Here is a 20,382-nt window from a genome sequence, read left to right on the forward strand (position 1 = left end):
ATTTCCAAGAAGAGATGATCTTTACTAGTTCAATAAAGGGAAATTACATATATTCATCTTTGCAATCAACCACAATCTTAGTTCTGTTCTGGCACAATAATGGTGTTGATATAAAAAATACTGAATCATGTGTTTCTCCTAGAGGATGACACCTCCACCGAGCAAACATCAATTACCTCCATTTCTGGAAGCTGAACATTACTCTAAGCTTCTTCCCTGAACTTTTCCTTCCCAGTTATTTCACAGCTGAATCAGGTCTATCTGTAAGGCTTCTTTGAGGTAAGTGTACTAGTGTCATGACTAATTTGCCTGTGCTTATCTATTTCAAGTCTTAATTTATTTTGAGAAAAGTACAGAGGAAAGAAAAAGCAGGGGAAAATACAGTTGCAAGACAAGTGATGCTAATTTTGTCAGCTAAAAAAAAATAGAATATTCTAAACACACCTCTGATAGTAACATTTGTTTTAATGAAATTATAATATTATTTAAAATATGAATGGGTCAAAAAAGGGAAGAGAGATTAGCTCGCTGTATCATGGCTGTTAAATATTTTTCCAAAGTTGAATCATATTTATCAGCATTAAACTTGTAAGATAGAGAAACCAGGACTAATGTTTCAATTTATTTACTTCACTCGCAAATAATTAACTGGGGAAGTACACTAAAATTATCAAAACACAAGGAAAGTGTCCATTCTGCGATAAATTATGAGAACTGAATTATGAGAATGATTTAAAAGACACTAAAGGTTCATTTTCATATCAAACTATTCAAATCCATGTAAATACTTTTTTTCTATTAGTATTGGTCAGTAGTATCAAAATCATATATTATGGTAGTTTTGTTTAAAATCAAATATAATGGTGATAACTTTTAATACATTATACACATATATAATTGGTTAATTATGATTACAACTGCTTTTTATATGTATGCAATGGTTTATAAATGTATAAAAACATGTCTTTTTTTTTTTTCTACCTTTTTAGGGCCTTACCTGCAGCATATGGAAATTCCTAGTCTAGGGGTCGAATCGAAGCTGCAGCTGCTGGCATACACTACAGCCATAGTAAAGCGGGATCTGGGATCTGAGCTGCATCTGTGATCTACACCGCATATCTGCAATGTCAGATCCTTAACCCACTCGGATCCTTAACCCACTGAGGAAGGCCAGGGATCAAACCCCCATCTTCATGGATACTATTTGGGTACGTAACCCACTGAGTCACAACGGGAAGTCCCCACTTATGTCAAATATTTGTAATTGTGACTATATGTCATTCCCCAACAGCAATTTACCTGAACATTGAAAAATATTTTTAAATTATAATACTTAGACTAATACAATCCTGGTATAAATTAGAATAGGTTTTATAGCCCAAAGGCAGTATAAATAAAAGAATATCTATATAGATACATATTTAGTATGTACTGCATGTAGAGACTTATAACAGTATCAAGAGAAGGTGATAAGCAGTGCTGGTACCTAAAATAAATCTAAAGAAAAATACCAGTTTAGATTCCTTGACCACATAACATTAATAGTTTTGCAAACATTCCATGCAAAATACATATTATTAAAATGCAAACAAAGCTCACCACTTCTAATGATACATTTTCACAATATGAAAAGCTAATATCCCACTAGCCTAAGTGGATAAAGAGTATGGACATATAATTTACAAAATGGGTAATAAAATAGCTAATGACTATACTTGTTGCATGTACAATAATGTACCTATTACATCTCAAAAATAAAAAGGAATGAAATTAAAAACACAGAATGTTTTTTTCCTAGTAAATTAGCAGAGACTGACTAGTTTGTGAACCACCAGGCAATTTCATGCACTGCTGGGGGGAATGATAACTGGTACAATGATTTAGGGGGGCCATTTGTCAATATGTATCAATGATCTTTAAAATATTCCTATTCATTGACCCTTACTTTGAATTTTACAAATGTGTTCTAAGAAAATTAGAGATAAAAATAGCTGCCCTCCCCCCTAAACCGGTACAACAAAAGAAAGTAAACAAAAGGAAAAGCATAGGGGCAAAGATAGACATTAGAGTACCAAAGAGGTAATGCATTTTTGTCTTTAAAACATATTTAATTATACAGGAGATTTTTTTTTATATTATAACATTAGAGAAAAACAGGAATATACATTTTGAACCCAAATATGTATATGAAATATCTTAAATATACATGGCAAAATATTAATATTTATTGCCTCTAGTGGATATATATATTGATTTTCTTTCTATATTTTGTCTTGAATGTTCTATGTAATTTTAATCAGAAAACTTAAATATGCATACATAAATGAAATAGCAGCTAGTAAGAAATTAGGACAATTATTTTACCCAGGCCAACTTTGTAATATGCAATGTAAAAAAATTTGATTGAAATGTATAGGAAAGGCAGACAGCAAGAGGTTTTGGCAAAGTCAAAAAATCAGGATGTTCATCTAAGGAAATGGCCATTGGTCTAACCACCAATGATGTTTTAGGAGACAGCTGAAAGAGTTCATCAAGTTGCATATTTGCAGTTTAAGGAGGCAAAATGCACTGAGTGGGGAGATGGAAGCACGACTGATAGTGAATTTTACTTCAGGGCATGTGTACTGAAATGACCACCAGCAGACTTCCAAGCTGGGTTATCTGAGTCCTCTTAGGGTGAGAGGGGTTTCAAAGAGTTGCAGACCCCAGAGCAGACCCAGTCACCCTAGTTTGCAGGAACTGATGGGAACCAATGGGCCAGACCTCACAGGCTCCAAGCAGATAGTTGAAATGTACAGAAGGACTTCCAATTCAATTTGTAGGATGATGATTTAGAAATGTCAGGGCTTGTGTAGAAAGATACTGGGTGGTGAAATAGACATATACCTGGAATTTAAATACCTATTTCCCTACTGGAGCTGGTGCGTGACAGTACACATTGGCCCAGGTTTGGGATGATTAATTACAAATCTTTCAGACTCCAGTAAAGGTCCAGCTTGTCCTGGTCCTTTACTTTCCAAATGACCAGAAAAGGAGTGACTCTAGCAGACCACCATGTGTACATCTGAAACAGCTAGAAAAGAATGAATTCAGAAAATGTCAGATATCAACACTGAAATACATCAAGAGGTCCTTACTATTGGAAAACAAAGTCATGCAAATGTAGAATTCCGTTTTATCCTATAGCTGTCTCATCAAACTGTTCTTTAAACAAATGCTCAATGTCACTTATGCAAATATTGAATTCATGCTGATTTTATAATAATTTAGATTTTACATCATCTTTGGCATGGAGAGATAGAAGTTAGTGATTTGCATAGCTAAATTTCATCTCAAAGTTTTTGGAGGAAGCCTGGACCTACAGATTGGCATTTTCCTGGTAATTTTACTTTAAGCAAATTAAGAAAATCAGAATAATTCTACAAATTTAATATCTAGTGGTTAAATACTTATGCTGAGGTTGGTATCCTTGAAAACGTAGCATTGTGTTGCTGGCACATATGAAAATATCATGAACAATTTTAGCAGTGAGGTAAATTCCAGTATATCTAGGAAAAATTAATATTCACATAGAAAACATTCCACTTAATCTTATATTCTTCCATATTGTACAGATGTTTGTTCAACTCTGTTCCATGATTGCAAGTTATGATTACCTTCTACATTCTTATGTGTACGATATCCTCATATTTGAAAAAGATATATCTCTTCTTATTCAACAGGGAAAGCATTAAACAATCAAAGTTGTATGACCTCCACTGAACTCCACATGGATAATTTTTTATTTAATGTTGTCAACGTGTGTATCATCAACGAATAGAATCTGTTCAAACCAACGTCTATTAAATTTGCTTCACAAAATCAAAGGAAATAGGCATAAAAGTAGGAAAACTAGGATTCCCCACTGTCAGAAGCACAGGGACCTCTTGGAGGTGGAGAAAAGGTGTCTGTGAGATACGTGGGAATATTTGAATCTCATGGAATAGTCAGTCTGGAGGGACACTGAAGAGGAATTACATAGTTGATCTAAAAGCAGTCTAAGAAAATCTAGGAAACAGAAAAACTTTCTTCCACTAATCACCACAAGAAAGTTCCAACTTGCCAACTTGGTGATAATTTGCTATTTGGGATGAAAGTGATGGTGTGGAGAGGAAAGAAAAAGAAAAAACCCACAATAAGCCCCCAATCATCGTCTGACTCAAGAGAACTCCTGACCATCAGGGAGATGTACAACCCAGGGCCAGACAGTGAGAAAAGGAAGAAAAGAGAAGTCTTTACAAATAATAATTAAAACATGTAATTAAAATTAAACATTAACAGTTACCAACATTGTTATCTGCAATGCCGATGGGTCCAAGAGAGAAGACAATACCTGTAGACACGTGACAGCAAATGTGTGCCAAAGATCGGATATGGAAAAGTATGTCATTTTCTACGAGATTAGAAAGTCAGGAGAGTACAAAATGCAAGGAGAGAGAGAGAGAGAAAGAATTAGAAAAGCGAGATAACTGCGATCTAGTAGGCTTTGCAGCACTGTAACTATCATGGCTATCACACAGACCTGAAGTCAATCCTTCCACCTGGCTTAATAAAAAATTCAGCTGTTTGAGACTGGGTTGCTAATCCATTAGAAACATTTATTTCTTGCCTGGTTCATGTAAGTTTTAAAAAAATAGCACAGGTCTTGAACAAATGTGGTTTTTACCTGGTGTTTAAAAATCATTTGGAACATTTTCATGTTCATTTGCTTCATTTCTCAGCAATAAGTATATTCAGGAAATGAACTGAGTTTTCTGTTGAATAGAGGATATCCCCTTTGGCATAGAGCGATGCTATTGATTTTCTCTCTAGAGCTGGCTATCAGGTTCCTATGAAAGCAAGTGCTCTTGGGGGCTCTGGGAGACATGGGAAGATTCCCAGAAACCTAGCAGAGGTTTCCACCAAAGCCCAGCATCTTGTGGCATGCAGCGTGCTCTTTCAGATGGTGATCACATTCTTATAGAAGCAGAGGTTTAGGCAATTGGAACTTCAGGAAAAAAAAATGTATTTTGCTCTTCTGGTTAGGCTTTTGACTTGTTCTGTGTTTCACAGACTTGAAATCTGAAAGTCTCTAGATTCTTTGCTAAAATAATTTTCATCTTTGCAAGTCAATGACATTAACTTACTTCTAGTACCATAAATAGTTTTTCCTTCCAAATGTTTGCCTTAGTATAACTTCCCGAGAGTTGTAGTGATATTTACATATTTGATCTACATGTTGAAGTTGCAGGTGGGATATTCAGCAATGTTGAGCAATTGAGCCAGTAACCTTTTGGGTTCAAGTTTCTTAGGATGATTTGCTTTTCACAGTGGGCAATCAGTTGTTGCTATGCTCCTAGTCTTGCTAGCACTACTCTGCCCTGATACCCATTTGTCAGTTATTAATAAATTATGATCTGCTCTCTAATTATCTTTGATTCAGAGTCTTTGAAGAAAAAAGCATGCAATCATGAGAAAATAGAAGGGATAACAACTCTCAGATATTAAATCAATACACATGCCTGGATTTATTACAGTTGTATAAAGTCCCATCTATTGCTAATTCATAAACCACTGAGATTTGCTTTTAATGAGCTCTTTTCTCAAATCAGTGATTGCATACACGATTACAAATATTTTTCTATGATTATTTTAAAATATAAGAGCATTTGATTAAAATATTTTCTATAATAACTTATTCTTATGAAAGCCTATCAAGTTCTGAAACTTCATAATCCTAGCTGTTAAAGGTGCCAAATATATCAACATATCCACGAGGCTCAAAACTTAAAGAGAATTGAGAGAGAAATACCGTTATGTTGACATACGTTATCATTTATAAAAGCTAATAGTGCTCGATATCACCAGGTGAATCACCACGAATCTATTAGCATATGCAGAGGTCAAACAAATAATATAAGCTGGTGAAGATTTCTCAGCTCCTATATAATACTTCTTTGATATCATTGCATTTATTTTGTTGATGGCGCCAAAAGTTTCATTACTCAAGAAGAAAGCACATTTAGGGGTTAGGTATTTTTATTGTGCTTGTGTCAAAGTTACTAACGTTGTTCACCTTCCAAACCATCAACATTAATGGGGAAAAGTGAGACAAAGCACTTCAAATAGAGATTGATGCCCTGTTTATCTTTAATTCAATAATTTATGAGGTATTCATTTAATGAAGTTATGTGGGAGAGCCACAGAAGTCTTTATCCTCTAAATACTTACTGGCGGGCAGAAGAGAGAACATATTCTCCCAGCATACTATAATTTGTGGTTGAAAGTGTTAAATTGCATAAGAAACACTGGTACATTGTTCTGAGACTTTGAGTGTGAGGAGAGAATGCTTTGGCTAAAGGAAATGAGGGAGGTTTCCTAACAGAAAGAATGGCTGTTGTGAGTCTTGACATGTGGGTGATAGATATTTAAATATTGAGAGATGAAATGCAGGTTATGAAAAAAGGCACAGAGAGAGCTCTGCTTTCCTCATTCTCAGTTCATAGGCTTTGTCTGAGGCTGACCCTACTTCAGGTTCAGGCATGAGCCATGCAGTTTACCCTCCCCACACTCAGTTAGGTCCCAGTGCTACTGATGGGTTTACTCTGTGTGACTGTGAATCAGGCTCCAGTCTGAGCCTGGGCCAGGTGACCTCTGAGAGTGGAGGCCAAGAGCAGCAGCTGGATTCATGAAGCGACCATTCCTGCCTCAGTGATCCAACGACTGCCTGGTGTCCTGCTCCCTCATGCACCACAGCTTCACAGTCTTCTTTACCTGGATCTCCTACACTCAACCTCTTGATAACGTCCAGTGATCCCCAGGCTCTCCTCAAAGAACCTCAATTTTTTTTGGTCTTTTTAGGGCCGCACCTGCGTTATATGGAGGTTCTCAGTCTAGTGGTGGAATTGGAGCTGCAGCAGCCAGCCTACACCACAGCTCACAGAAACGCCACATCCTTAACCCACTGAGTGAGGCCAGGGACCAAACCTGCATCTTCATGGATACTAGTTGGATTCATTTCCTCTGTACCACAATGGAAACTCCAAAGAACCTCAGTTTGATCAGTGGCTTTTAACACCATGTTTGTGCCAGAGCATTCTTGAATCATGTGTCTCCAATGGCATAGCCAACAATATTTTAGCATTTGGATCTCTAAGTGCCTATACTTTATTTTTTTAACTTTTTATGACAGTCGATTTACAATGTTCTGTCAATTTCTGCTGTGCAGCAAAATGACTCAGTTATATATATATATATATATATATATATACATTCTTTTTCTCACATTATCCTCCATCATGTTCCACAAATGCCTTTATTTTTTATTTATTTACTTGTCTATTTATTTCTTTATTTTGCTTTTTAGGGCCACACTTGCTGCATATGGAAGCTCCCAGGCTAGCAGTCGAATCAGAGCTACAGCTGCCAGCCTATACCACAGCCATAGCAACAAGGGATCAGAGCCGCATCTGCTACCTACACTGTAGCTCACAGCAAGGCCAGATCCCCAACACATTGAGCAACGCCAGGGATCAAACCCGAATCCCTCATGGATACTAGTTGGGTTTGTTACGGCTGAGCCATGACGGGAACTCCCCACAAGTGCCTATCCTTTAGGTTAAACAAAAATCTCTGGAACTTTTCATCTACATGGTCTTATTATTGTTATTATTTTTTGGCTATGCCCATGACATGCAGAAATTCCCAGGCCAGGGATCAAACCCACGGCACTGCACTGACCTGAGCCACAGCAGTGACAAGGTCAGATCCTTAACCTACTGAGCCATCAGGGGATCTCTACAATTATCTTGTGGATAAAGCCACTTTGAAATTGGCTTCTGTCATATGCAAACAAAGGAACCCAGGTCAAAAACATACAGTGATAATCCTGGAGGGCTAGTTTGAAGCATGTTTTCTAGAGTCTTGAACTCCAGCTTTACCCCTCCAGTCACATGGTTCTTGGACATTTACTGAGAACCTACATTAGAATCAGTGTCCAAAATGAATATATATCCATCAGGGGAAACATACATGCAATGATGAAATAAAACTTCTTTAGCAGTTTTGAGGGAAAACAAAAGTAAAGTTAACCAGCTTTCACGAAATCAATAATGGCCATGAGGTTGGTGACATTTGAGATGTGTGATACTAGAATAGATACAGTTTACAAGATATTATTTTCAAGTGCAGAACGGAGAGAAAATATAACCCCATGCACTTTTTAATTTAGTGTCAAGATATCACAGACATTTACTCTTAGGTTATTTTTTTCTATATTACTGATCAGTTTGGAAAGTTTTAAAATGTTAATACCAGAGTTACTGTCCGGGCACAGTGGAAACAAATTCAACTAGGAACCATGAGGTTGAGGGTTCAATCTCTGGCCTCGCTCAGTGGGTTAAGGATCCAGCGTTGCCATAAGCTGTGGTGTAGGTCGCAGAGGCGGCTCAGATCTGGCATTGCTGTGGCTCTGGCGTAGGCCAGTGGCTACAGCTCCAATTAGACCCCTAGCCTAGGAACCTCCATATGCCCTGGGTGTCTAAAAAGATAAAAAATAAATAAATAAATAAAATGTTAATACCATATTTATAGCAGTTAGGAATTCAGTGACTTTATACATAAGAGTTCAGAACTTCACCAAAATCATATGGTTGAATGATTATAAGTCATGAAGAAGTTATATCATGAAGAAAAAAGGCTTAAAGTTACTGCTGTGTTCACGAATTTATAATTTATGTTCTATATACTGTCCTAAGGGGAGCGAACCCACAGATAAAAATCCTTGTCATTTTGGATCTTATATTCTAGTATGAAAAACAGACAAAAAAATCAACAAAAGTTATATGTATATAATATTCAATGAGTGTTATGAAGAGATAAATCAGGACCACAGTAAGGGAGCTCGAATGTGCAGAGGAAGGAATCATCTGAGTAAGCTCAGTTGAGAGAATGAGACTGAGCAAAGAAGGGAGGAAGAAGCCAGGTTGTTCTCTGGGGTAAGAGAGTTTAAGCAAGAAGAGCTGGTGCAAAAGCCTTCAGGCTAGATAATCTTTATAATATTCAAGAAACATCAAGAAGATAACTTTCATGAAGTGTAAGTTGGTGATAGAGCTAGTACTGAGGCACAGTGTTGTGAAACTTTTGGAGCAGTGCCTAGCAGTAGGTAGCATGTAATTCAAGTTAGACAATATTAAAAACTTAATAATATCGATATTACTATTGTGTTACTTCCATTAGGCAAAGAGGCGTCTCTGAAGGCTTTAGACTACTCCATAGCCTTTAAAAATCATTCACTTCAGAAGCTATTATGCTTTGCCAGCAAATGTGGGCAGAGCACTGGCACACATCTGAATTAAATAACTGCATTCAAAATGCCTGCACAATTATTTCATTTGGCTCCAATAAGTTTAAAGAAAAGTTTCTAGGTCTAGGAGATTTTATCATCAAATCTTTGTTTTTCGTAACACAAGAACTGTGGTAGGCATTTAATAAGTCAACTGTTCCTTGAATTAATAAATCGGACCATCATTTTGGTCCAAAGTAAAAAAAAAAGTTAACATGAAGGAAATGATTTCAATTTAAACTTATATCTAACCTTAGTTGTTGTAATTCTGTTTATGAAAATCTGCCATTTATCAGACTACTACTTTAAATTGGAAATATTTTGAAAAAAGGACATTGCCTTTTAGTTTCACATGCCTGGGACTTTTCTTGGTATTTGATGTGTGATAGATGCTCAATATATATTTGCAATGGATGTTTGGGAAGAATGTGTCATTTACAATCTGGTAGTCTCTAAGAGATTTTTTTTTTTAATTACAAAAGGCTAAATGTTAATATTATTTTTAAGTAACAAAATAACCTAGAGCAGTGTTTTCGTAAATCTCCTTTTTTCTCTAAATTTCTGACGTGGTCTGAGTAACTTAAATTTATACCTAGCTTCCAAGTATAGTCTCCACTGACTTCTGAAGGCTTTTTGCCTCAGGACATGAGGAGACATTTCAAAAGGACTGAGTTTCAATAGTTTAATGAAAGACCATGGGAAATAGGATTGAGCATGTCCAGCCACACGATCTGAACATGACCAGGACAGACAAGGGAAGATATTTTTTTACCTGGAAAATAGGCAGACATTAAGCCATTCCTTAGACTAAATTTATCATATCAGGAAAATCAGGGAATTAATGTCACATATGAATAGTCTTTGAAGCACTTTCAAAGCTAAGCAGCTTGAAGGATTCCTTCTACCTCTTCAAGAGCTATAAGTTTTTGGCTTTGTTTCCCAATTATAAAACTTGCAAACAGCTTTACTTTTTTGGGTGTATATGTCAGAACATGTGCACTTAATCGTGGGCATGCCTGTGTGTAACATGTTTGCCTTGAACTTTTGAGTGTATGTGTGGAATTGATTACAATAAAATAGCAAGGCTCTGTAATTTTCTTAAGATTTAGTTAAATTCGTAAACTAGTTATAAGAGAAACAAAGTATTAAAATATACTGTTTAATTCAAAGGTGTCTAATATGGAGCAAGGTTCAAAGAAGAAATAGTTTCCGTATACTGAAACATGTTTTGCTTTGTATGTCCTATATCACTAAATACTGTTAATTTAAGCTTAATTTAAGCTTTATATCAGACTAAGAAGTGTCCTGCATCAACTCACAGACTTAGGCCCAGAGTCTGAATAGGGACATAGAGGAAAAAAAAGCCCATTTAATAATTTCAATGTTCGGTCTTCAAAGGAAAGGAGAAGAGGGGAAGGTCAGAGTAGAAGACTTTCTCAAACATGTAACTGCAAGAGTGCTGAGATGACCATCACTGGTTGAAAGACTGGTCCATTAAATAATTTGTATCTGTAAAATTGCATATATAATAGAAAACCTTACAAAATTAGAATATAATAAGAAAGTTATCAATGTGCAATGTCACTACTGATAAAAGAGAAAGATTAAAAAACAATTACAACATGCTGTGCCTATCAGGAGGTTTCATTTATATTCAGCCCAGGGTAATTAGCACATAGTTTGAGTCCACTGTTTTGCAGTTTCAGGAAAAAACTATTTAAAAGTAATAGGAGAGAAAAAGTCAAAAGGAGTGTCTGAACCTGGCAGAAAATGCTCTGTGGAATATTTAGCACCTTTAAACAAGATGATCACACGAATTCTAAAACTGATAGAGTCCTAAGAGGTTATAATTCTTTGCCATTTTTTAACTAGAAATTTCCTCCTTCAGGATGGATACTAGTCCATATTATTTTAACTGTATCTAGGTAAGAAGACTCCAAGAGGTTTCTGCCAATCAATTTTAGCCTCAAAAGATAGAAAATCACTCTATTTTTTCATTTTCACTGTATTTTAAAATAAAAAAGCTTTATTTTTTTCTGTAGAATAGATTATTCTCATAGTATTCAGGGTGTTGCAGTCCTGGTTTTTTTTTTCCTTTGGTTCAAAGAAAAACTCAAATTGTCAGTGAATATGTACCTTCTAGACATATCTTGTCCTGACCCCAAATGATGAGATAAATTGTTAATGAATATTACATATGGGTGATATTAACAGTTTTGCAATCAAAATTATTTATCCATATTTCCATTGAGGAGTTAAATTATTTTTAATTAAAAGATATTTTATGTAGGAGCTAATATCTGATTTATAATATATTCAAGAGGTTAAAAGGTGATAAAAGAGAGTAAGTTCAAAGTGATAGTGAAGTCTAAATGCCACCATATTTTTGCATGTCTATCAATCATATTTTAGCACAAGGAAGGAGAAATATATATAAATAAAATTCAGTGTTTTTAGATCATTCTTAGAACAAGCTTTTTTCAATAATTTGCTAGTGCTTAAAGATAATTCCCCAAATTTGTGTTAGGTTTTGTCCACATCTCTTCACTTAGTTCTTCTTTTATTTGACAAAACTTTACTGATAATTCAGTATGTTCTCGGTACTATGAGGTAGGTAAGATTTTCGTAGTCCCAATAAAATTGTGAAGTTCATTGCCTTGAATGAGAAAAATCCTTCAAGAATCATATCAATTAGCTTTTGAACAAATATTTATATAATAAGAACATTAAATAACCTCTCCATGAAAAGTAAAATAAAATGGCCAAAGATATTTGTATCATAAGACAAATGTCTGCTGAAATTTAAGAATGTGCATTCAACAAAAATAAAGTAATAAATGCTCCATGCAAAAAATCTGCTGGTAAAAAAAAAAATCTCAGATTGATTTTTAGTAAAGTGTGTTTTTCTTTAAGCTACAAATTCCTAGTCTCAGCGTCATAGTCTGTGTGTTACAAAATTAAATTAAGAAAAAATTTAACATGAATGAACAATGTACAAATTTGTAAGGTATTGCTGTTTTTAAAAAGTAATATACTTCTGTAAGACAGTACATCCAAAATTTATCTTCCCAAACCATGGGTTGATTTAGGCTTAACATTAAGTTTTTATCTTTGGTGTAGATGTCATTTTAATATAACAGAGATAAACTAAATATTTCTAGTTCCTGAAAACTAATATACAAAAATCTAGTTATTCTTGTATGGCAGTTTAAGTTACATGCGGTATTCATGTATGTGTGTGTGTGTGTGTGTGTGCACATGCGCATGTGTGCGCTATAGCTATACTATCCTTCAGTTAGTTACCAGATAGTAGATAGACTGAACCTTCTCTCCAACGCTTTGTCTAATGCTGCATAAGTAACGAAGGGAATTGCTTTTATGTCAATTTTGTACATAGATTAGGAAAAAAACCTTGAGGAAGAGGGGCTGATTCACACAAACACGATAAAGAAGCCCTGGCTGAATGTCCTCAATAAATTCACATTCAGGATACTTAGGTTAATGTCTATGTCTATGATGTCTACGTCTATAGAGTTTACAATAAAACATCCTGTATTTTATTTGTCCTTTAATAAAATTAAACCCTTTAACACACAAACTTATAGAACTTTAGACCTTGGCTCTTTCCTCTACTTTTATTCAGTGCTTGACAAAATATCTTCTTAGGAGCCGACATCCCTAAAGGCAACTAATGCCTTTGGATTCATCAGAAAGGAAGAAGCCAACTGCTATCTCAGCCAGAAGCAAATAAATGACATTCCAAACCAGCTCTGCAAATGTATCAACCTTTTGGGGATGGAAAAGACACATCATCTCATGGCAGTTTTTTTCATAGTTATGATTCACTTAATTCAGTTACCTTACTTGATCAAAATTTAAGCCAAGTTTTGGTGACAAGACTGCTGGAATTAGCTTATCTTCCGGAAAACAGAGACAAAGGGAGAGCATTCTGCCCAGGTGACTTCAGAAAGATGAGGTCAATGGAGCACTAGAGAGCCAGGGAAGAGCCAGCTGTTCTCAACAGAACACAAACTGCTTCCCAACTAGAAATTCTAAAACCTATCACTGGTATTCTAACATTAAAATTAAACAATTGGTTTCTCCATATACTCTTTAAAAAACTTTGAACACTCTTGTTCAATGAAAAAGAACTAGAGGAAAGGGATTTTTCAGAAAAGAGAAAGGATGTTCAAAGGAAGTAACTGTTTTATGAAAATGTCGCTACTGTAATTTAAGGATGTAGCCAAAAATCTTTTCAGGATACAATATGTAGTAAACTGAAAATGCCTAACTGTAGATTTATTAGTGGAATAGGTGCTGAAGAGTCAAAAAAAATGAGTAAAACAGTAACAAATCAATAGGAATATTGATATCCTGACTTTCTTTTTGGATCTTATAATATATTTTCACATAATTGTGCAGGTTTAAGTATTTCCATGGAAGATTTTTATCAGGCTTCCTATAACAGTCTAACACCAACTCATTTTCAAATGGACAGCTCTCATTACTGAATATCCCTTCCACCAATGGCCTGGATAAAAAATGAAAATATGTTTGTTGCAGGAGGAGAGCACACTCATGCTTTTATTTGCTTATTTATTTTTTTAGGAAGGTTGATTATGTTCAGCTCAATGTCAGGAAGTACTTCTACATAAAATCTTTTTGGGGCTCTACTTCTTTTAATTTTGTACAAAATGAAAAATGGAGATATGTGATACACATATTAAAGTATCTATTGATATAACATTCAATAAAATTCACTTTAAATCAATATACACTATGATTGAGGTACTGAGGCTGGATTCATTCAAAAGCTGAAAATAAATGCAGTCATAAAAAAAGAGGTAGTTATTTCTCAAAACGCTCATTTACCAGAGAGTTTGCTTTGTATTCATTACCCTGTTAGGATAGAGGGTAACTAGAATTATTAGTTCTAGTTCTCTAAGTTTGCATGTGGCAAAGACACGGCCTTCCCAAACACTAAATCTGAAGCTTTTGAGGAGATACTTCCATAAACACTTCTGAGAGGAAAATAAAATTCAGGTTAAATTAAAAAAAAATTATCAGAAAAAGGATACGGTTATATTAACAATATAATATACAATAACAGGTTATAATACTGTTCTTGTGGAGAGAGTATACCTGGAAAAGAGAAATTGTGTGCTTAAAAGTTAGCACTGATGTGGACAAGGTAAGGCTTAAATACATCATACACTGAGATTATCTACTGTGGCCTGATTTGTTTTGGGATGTGCTTCTCAGCCAAATGGTCAGATCAAGGTAAGGAAGAGATCAGCTGCAAAAGTTCAGAATCACAGCTTCCTGTCTTACCTTCCACTGAGGAGGAAGCCGATAACCACTGCCAACAAAATGACTCCCACTGTCACAGACACAGCAATTATAGGAATCTGGCTTTGATCGCTGGAGGCTGCAACTGCTGATAGGAGACAGAGAAAATGGAGCTTGTGGTTAAAGCGATCATATGCATTCAAATAAGAGCTGCTTAATCGTCGGTAATCAATGCACGATTAAAGCAATTCACCCACACTTGGCTGAGATTTCCCCTTAATATCTCTTCTCAATGGTGTGTAATTGAAAAGACATCTTTAGGAGAAAATATTTATTCTCCAAATGGAAATTTGGAAGAACCACTAAGTCACTGATTATTTCCTTGTCATCATAAAAAATGAATGTAATTGTTTGCATAGCATTCATTTAGGGATTTTAGGTTTGCAAGTAAAATCGGACTTAATCCCTGATTTCAAACACCTCCTATATAGGAAACACTAGGTTTATGAAATTTGACATTTTTAGAGTTTGCATGTGGCAATTCTCTAGGGAAAAAAAAAAAAACAAACCTCACTATTTTAGAGGGATCTTTTTCTTATAGACATAGGTTAAGATATCCAAAATGTCCACACTGATGTGGCTATGATCTCAGTGAAGTTAAATATGATATCACTATTTCAAATAGAATTTTAAAATCCATTTCAAGCAGAATATAATCACTAAATATGCTTTATTAATAGGAGTACTTTTTCAAAAATACCAAGGCATACATTTAGAACTTTAAGTCTTCAGTAAGATTAGATTTGTTTACATGATCTTTTTTTAATACACGGATTTAGATAAAATATTTTATATTTAACAATACAATTACCATAATAAGAATATAAACATACTGAGATAGTTGTACCTAAAAAAGCCAGGGAATTTTTCTTTTGTGATGACTATACTTGATTAAAATAACAACTCTATAGAGCAAAATAAATTTTACTAAAGATCTTAAGAAACCCTATACAGGATACCCATAGCATGCTTATTGTTTAATGACATTATCATTTAATAAATTCAGAGTGGCATTAATTCACTAGCATGAGAAAAAATTTGAAGTCAACAAAACTAATAATAACCATACTTGCCATATTTTGTTTTTTCACAATCATGTAACTGATAAAACCAGGGCAATTTCAGACTAACTAAAGTATTAAATTTTGATTTAATTACTTGTGGGATAAGATCTTGCATAAAAACAGTTGTTAATGGCATGCCATGTTTTTTCAAAACTGTTTAAATTACTACATTTTATGAAATTATTTTATTAAGTAATATCAAATCCCAAATGTTCATATTTACATGTTTTTATCTGCTGCCCACTGTAATTAGATCTTTTTGTATAATAGGCAATTAAATCAAGGGGCTAGGAGGAAGAATTTTAAAAATACCTTTTTTTGGGAGTTCCCATTGTTGCTCAGCTGGTTACTAACCCAAATAGTATCCACAGGGATGCCAACTGGATCCCTGGCCTTGCACAGTGGGTTAAGGATCCAGCGTTGCCACAAGCTGGGGTGTAGATTATAAATGTGGCTTGGATCTGGCGTTGCTGTGGCTGTGGTGTAGTCAAGAAGCTGCAGCTCCAATTTGACCTCTAGCCTGGGTACTTCCATAAGCTGCAAGTATGGCCCTAAAAAGCAAATATATATATATATATATATATATATATATATATATATATATATTATTATATTTTTTTTTTTTAATTTGCATCATTTCCTAAGTTCCTTGATGGCTTTTAGTTATTGACAATTTCATTTGCACCTATTAATTTCTGAGCTATTTCCAAAAAGAAATAATTCATCAAGATTTTTTACTATTTATTCCTCTGTTTGCCCTGATAGCATCAATAATATCCCCAACTATATCAACTAAATCAAAAACATATAGGATACTGTCAATGATTATATATTTGTTCATTCTTTAGTGGTGGAAAAGTGTAAGTCCAATATGATTCATGATTATCCTTTTATATATTGTTAAATTGTTTAATATTTAAGCTTCTAGTCACCCATATTTCCTATTTTCTTATATGCTTATTAACAGTTAGTTGATTTAGGGAGTTCTCTTCCTGGCTCAGTGGTTAATGAACCCAACTAGTATCCATAAGGACACGAGTTCAATCCTTGGCCTTGTTCAGTGGGTTAAGGATCTGGTGTTGCCGTGAGCTATGGTGTAGCTCATAGATGCGGCTTAGATCTGGTATTGCTGTGGCTGTGGCATAGGCCTGCAGCTACTGCTTTAATTCCATCCCTAGCCTGGGAACCTCCATATGCCTCGGGTGTGGCCCTAAATAGACAAAAGACAAAAAAAAAATTAGTTGATTTATAATGTAGCTTTGGAAGCGTAGCTGGGGAATGTTTTGGAAATGCTTAAAAGCAAAATTTGGAACAACGAAACCTACTACTATTAAAAGGATATTAGATATGAAAATTAATATTCTATAGCAAAAAATATTCAATCACTATATATTTAAATCATCCCCGGAAACTTTAAGATGGTGTCTGCTGAAAAATCATATTGTTTTCTCTCTCTCTGCTCTTGACACTTCTGGTTGCCAACCCTTATTATATGGATATTCTTGAAATATTTACTAAATATTTGAACCACTGAGTTAATCATTGAGATTAAAGAGATTTGTAGGAGACAGATTATATGGGTTTTCTACAGTTAGGCTGAGTATTTGGGATCTTTCTCCCACAGCAATAAGTATCTATTAATAAAGCAGATCAGGATAACCCTATCAAAGTTAGAATTTTTGATATGTAATATGAGCACACAGGAGTTAGTAGGGAAACCTCAGGCAGCATAGCAGGCAAATAAGCACATGAAAAGAGGTTGAACATCCTCAGCTCTTATTGATTTAAATGAAAACCACGGAGTTCCCGTCGTGGCGCAGTGGTTAACGAATCCGACTAAGAACCATGAGGTTGCGGGTTCGGTCCCTGCCCTTGCTCAGTGGGTTAACGATCCGGCGTTGCCGTGAGCTGTGGTGTAGGTTGCAGACGCGGCTGGGATCCCGCGTTGCTGTGGCTCTGGTGTAGGCCGGTGGCTACAGCTCCGATTGGACCCCTAGCCTGGGAACCTCCATATGCCGCGGGAGCGGCCCAAGAAATAGCAACAACAACAACAACAACAAAAAGACAAAAGACAATAAATAAATAAATAAATAAATAAATAAATGAAAACCACGATGAGATAGCACTACCCACCTGTCCAAAATAACAAAATAAAATAGTGGCAACATCAAATGCTGATGAGGATATGGTGAAACTGATCACTCATACATTGCTGGTAGAAATGTAACATAGTACAGCCACTCTGGAAAACAATTTGGGAATTTCTTACAAAATGAAATATGCAATTACCATAAGATGCCAGCCATTGTACTCTGGGATATTTATCCCAGGGTAATAAACACAAAAACATATACATAAATGTTCATAGCATTTTTATTGGTAATAGCAAAAGCTGGTATCAGCTCAGGTATCTGCCAACAGGTGAATGAATGGATAAACAACTGTGGTACTTACACACCACAGAACACTACTTGACAATGAAAAAAAAAAACCAGACTGGATGTGCACAACTTGTTATGCTGAGTGAAAAAAAAAAAAAAACCTAAAGGTCACATATTGTATGATTCCATTTATAAAATATTTTTGAAATGTCACAATTTTAGAAATGGATAATTTAGAAATTAGTGGTTGCCGGTGGTTGGTTATGGGAAAGGAGTTGTTGCTGAAGGCAGTGGGTGTGGTTATAAAAGAGCAACAAGAGGGACCTTTATGAGGGTGGCACCGTTCTGTATGTTGACTGTGATGATAGATACAGGAACCTTCACCAGTGACCAGACCGTAAAGGATTTAATACACACATATCCGCAAACACACACACAAAGAAGTACAAGGAAATGTAGGCATGGTTGGCTGCATCAAGGTCACTATCCTGGCTGTGATATTATACCACAGCTTTGTCCAATGTCCCCACCGAGGGAAACTGAACAAAGTGTAGAAGAATTCTCTCTGGATTGTTGTTTTCACTCACATGTGAATCTGCAATGATCTCTATAAAAATTCCACTTAAAAAAACAATAGCATTAATCCAGCAGTTGGGTTATACACATTTTTGAAACAAAGAGGTAGTAAGAATTGGGTGAAAGAAAGCGACATATTAGGGGAAAAAATCATAAAAGAAACACAAATGTGTTTGGTAAATCTTGGACAAGTAGAGGTTAAGAAAGATTTGGCCTGATGGTCTCAAAGTTTTAAGATTAGGTTGGCAGGTTGGTTTCGCTCATGCTAGGTTTAATTGTTGTGGTTCTTTTGTTTGTTTGTTCGTCTTTTTGGGGCTACACCTGCGGCATATGGAGGTTCCCAGGCTAGGGGTCTAATTGGAGCTACAACTGCCAGCCTACACCACAGCCACAACAACACCAGATAAGAGCCCCATCTGCGACCTCCACCATAGCTCACAGCAACGCCAGATTCTTAACCCACTGAGCAAGGCCAGGGATGGAACCCCAAACTTCATGGTTCCTAGTCAGATTCGTTTCCCCTGTGCCATGACAGGAACTCCTATTTGTTGTGTTTTTATCATTACTGTTGGGAATAGGGATAATAAAAGGGGTCAATTTTAAACATGTTATTTGTATGCACAGCAAAATTGAAAGAATGTTTCGTTAAAGTGAGTTATAAAATATAAACAAAAACTTGACAAAGAGTTGGGAAAATCATCCAAATCCTATGATAAATAGCTTTCCTAAAACAAGTATTTTGCATTCTTGTTTTTATCATTTGCATTTGGTTTCAGGGATACATAAAATTTATTTTTTGGCTGCACCTATGATATACAGAATTTCATTTCCCAGGCCAGGGACTGAACCCATGCCACTGCAGTGACCTAAGCCACAGCAATGAAATGTTGGATCCTTAACCCACTGAGCCACCACAGAACACCAGGGCTATATATTTTTTTAACATAGAAGTTAACGTGATGAAAAAGGAAAGCTCTTCATAACAATTTTGTGACTGTTGTATAAGATAAATCAGTAATTAACAAGTTTTAAAAAGCAAATCAATAACATTATGTCGATGTATTATATATATCATGTGATTATGAATTGAGTAACCAACTAGAAAATTATTTGTAAAGTTTATGTTCAAAGCAATCATTTTTCAGATAATTTTCTGTTGTAATATACCTGAATGTAAGATAGACTTTCCTTAGCAATGGTGATTTTTATTAAAGCCAGGATTTTTAACTGAAATCCACCAAATGAAAATTGCTGATAACTTTAATAGAAAAAAATACAAATATATTTAGGATACCATAATTCCTGCAATCCAGTATCTGCAAACTGTGTTTTGTAAATAATACACATATGTGAAGAATTGTTTTAATATACATAATTGCACAGTAAAATAATTGAAGTGATTTCAAAAAATCCTACACAAATCATTATCAAATGAATGAATATGACACAAATGGTACAGAAGTCGAAAAGGAAGTGTTATTTTAATTATCAATGTCTATCTTCTTTAACTCCCTCTTAGATCTAGAATCCTCAGAAGGGAGGGACTGTTCCTCAAAGTTATGTGAGTCACAGATAGTACCTAGAGTGAAATGTCTTTTAATGTGTAGGGAGTTGATAACGAATTTAAAAATAATGAACAAAATTATTACCC

At 35.2% G+C, this 20,382-nt stretch overlaps 1 protein-coding gene across 8 annotated transcripts in view; it reads right to left on the reverse strand.

Moving 5' to 3' along the window:
* Nucleotides 1–20,382, reverse strand: part of EPHA5 (EPH receptor A5) — a 319,729-nt gene that overhangs the window by 69,436 nt on the left and 229,911 nt on the right. For 5 of the 8 annotated variants that reach the window (XM_013978750.2, XM_013978749.2, XM_003129048.6 and 2 more), the window contains one exon: nucleotides 14,693–14,798. In XM_013978750.2, the coding sequence (XP_013834204.2) occupies nucleotides 14,693–14,798 (106 nt within the window). The remainder of the gene's footprint in view (nucleotides 1–14,692; nucleotides 14,799–20,382) is intronic. The other 3 variants (XM_013978748.2, XM_013978746.2, XM_021101385.1) reach the window with 1 other exon arrangement.

Source organism: Sus scrofa, chromosome 8 (assembly GCF_000003025.6).
Source record: "Sus scrofa isolate TJ Tabasco breed Duroc chromosome 8, Sscrofa11.1, whole genome shotgun sequence".
Taxonomy (NCBI): Eukaryota; Metazoa; Chordata; class Mammalia; order Artiodactyla; family Suidae; genus Sus; species Sus scrofa.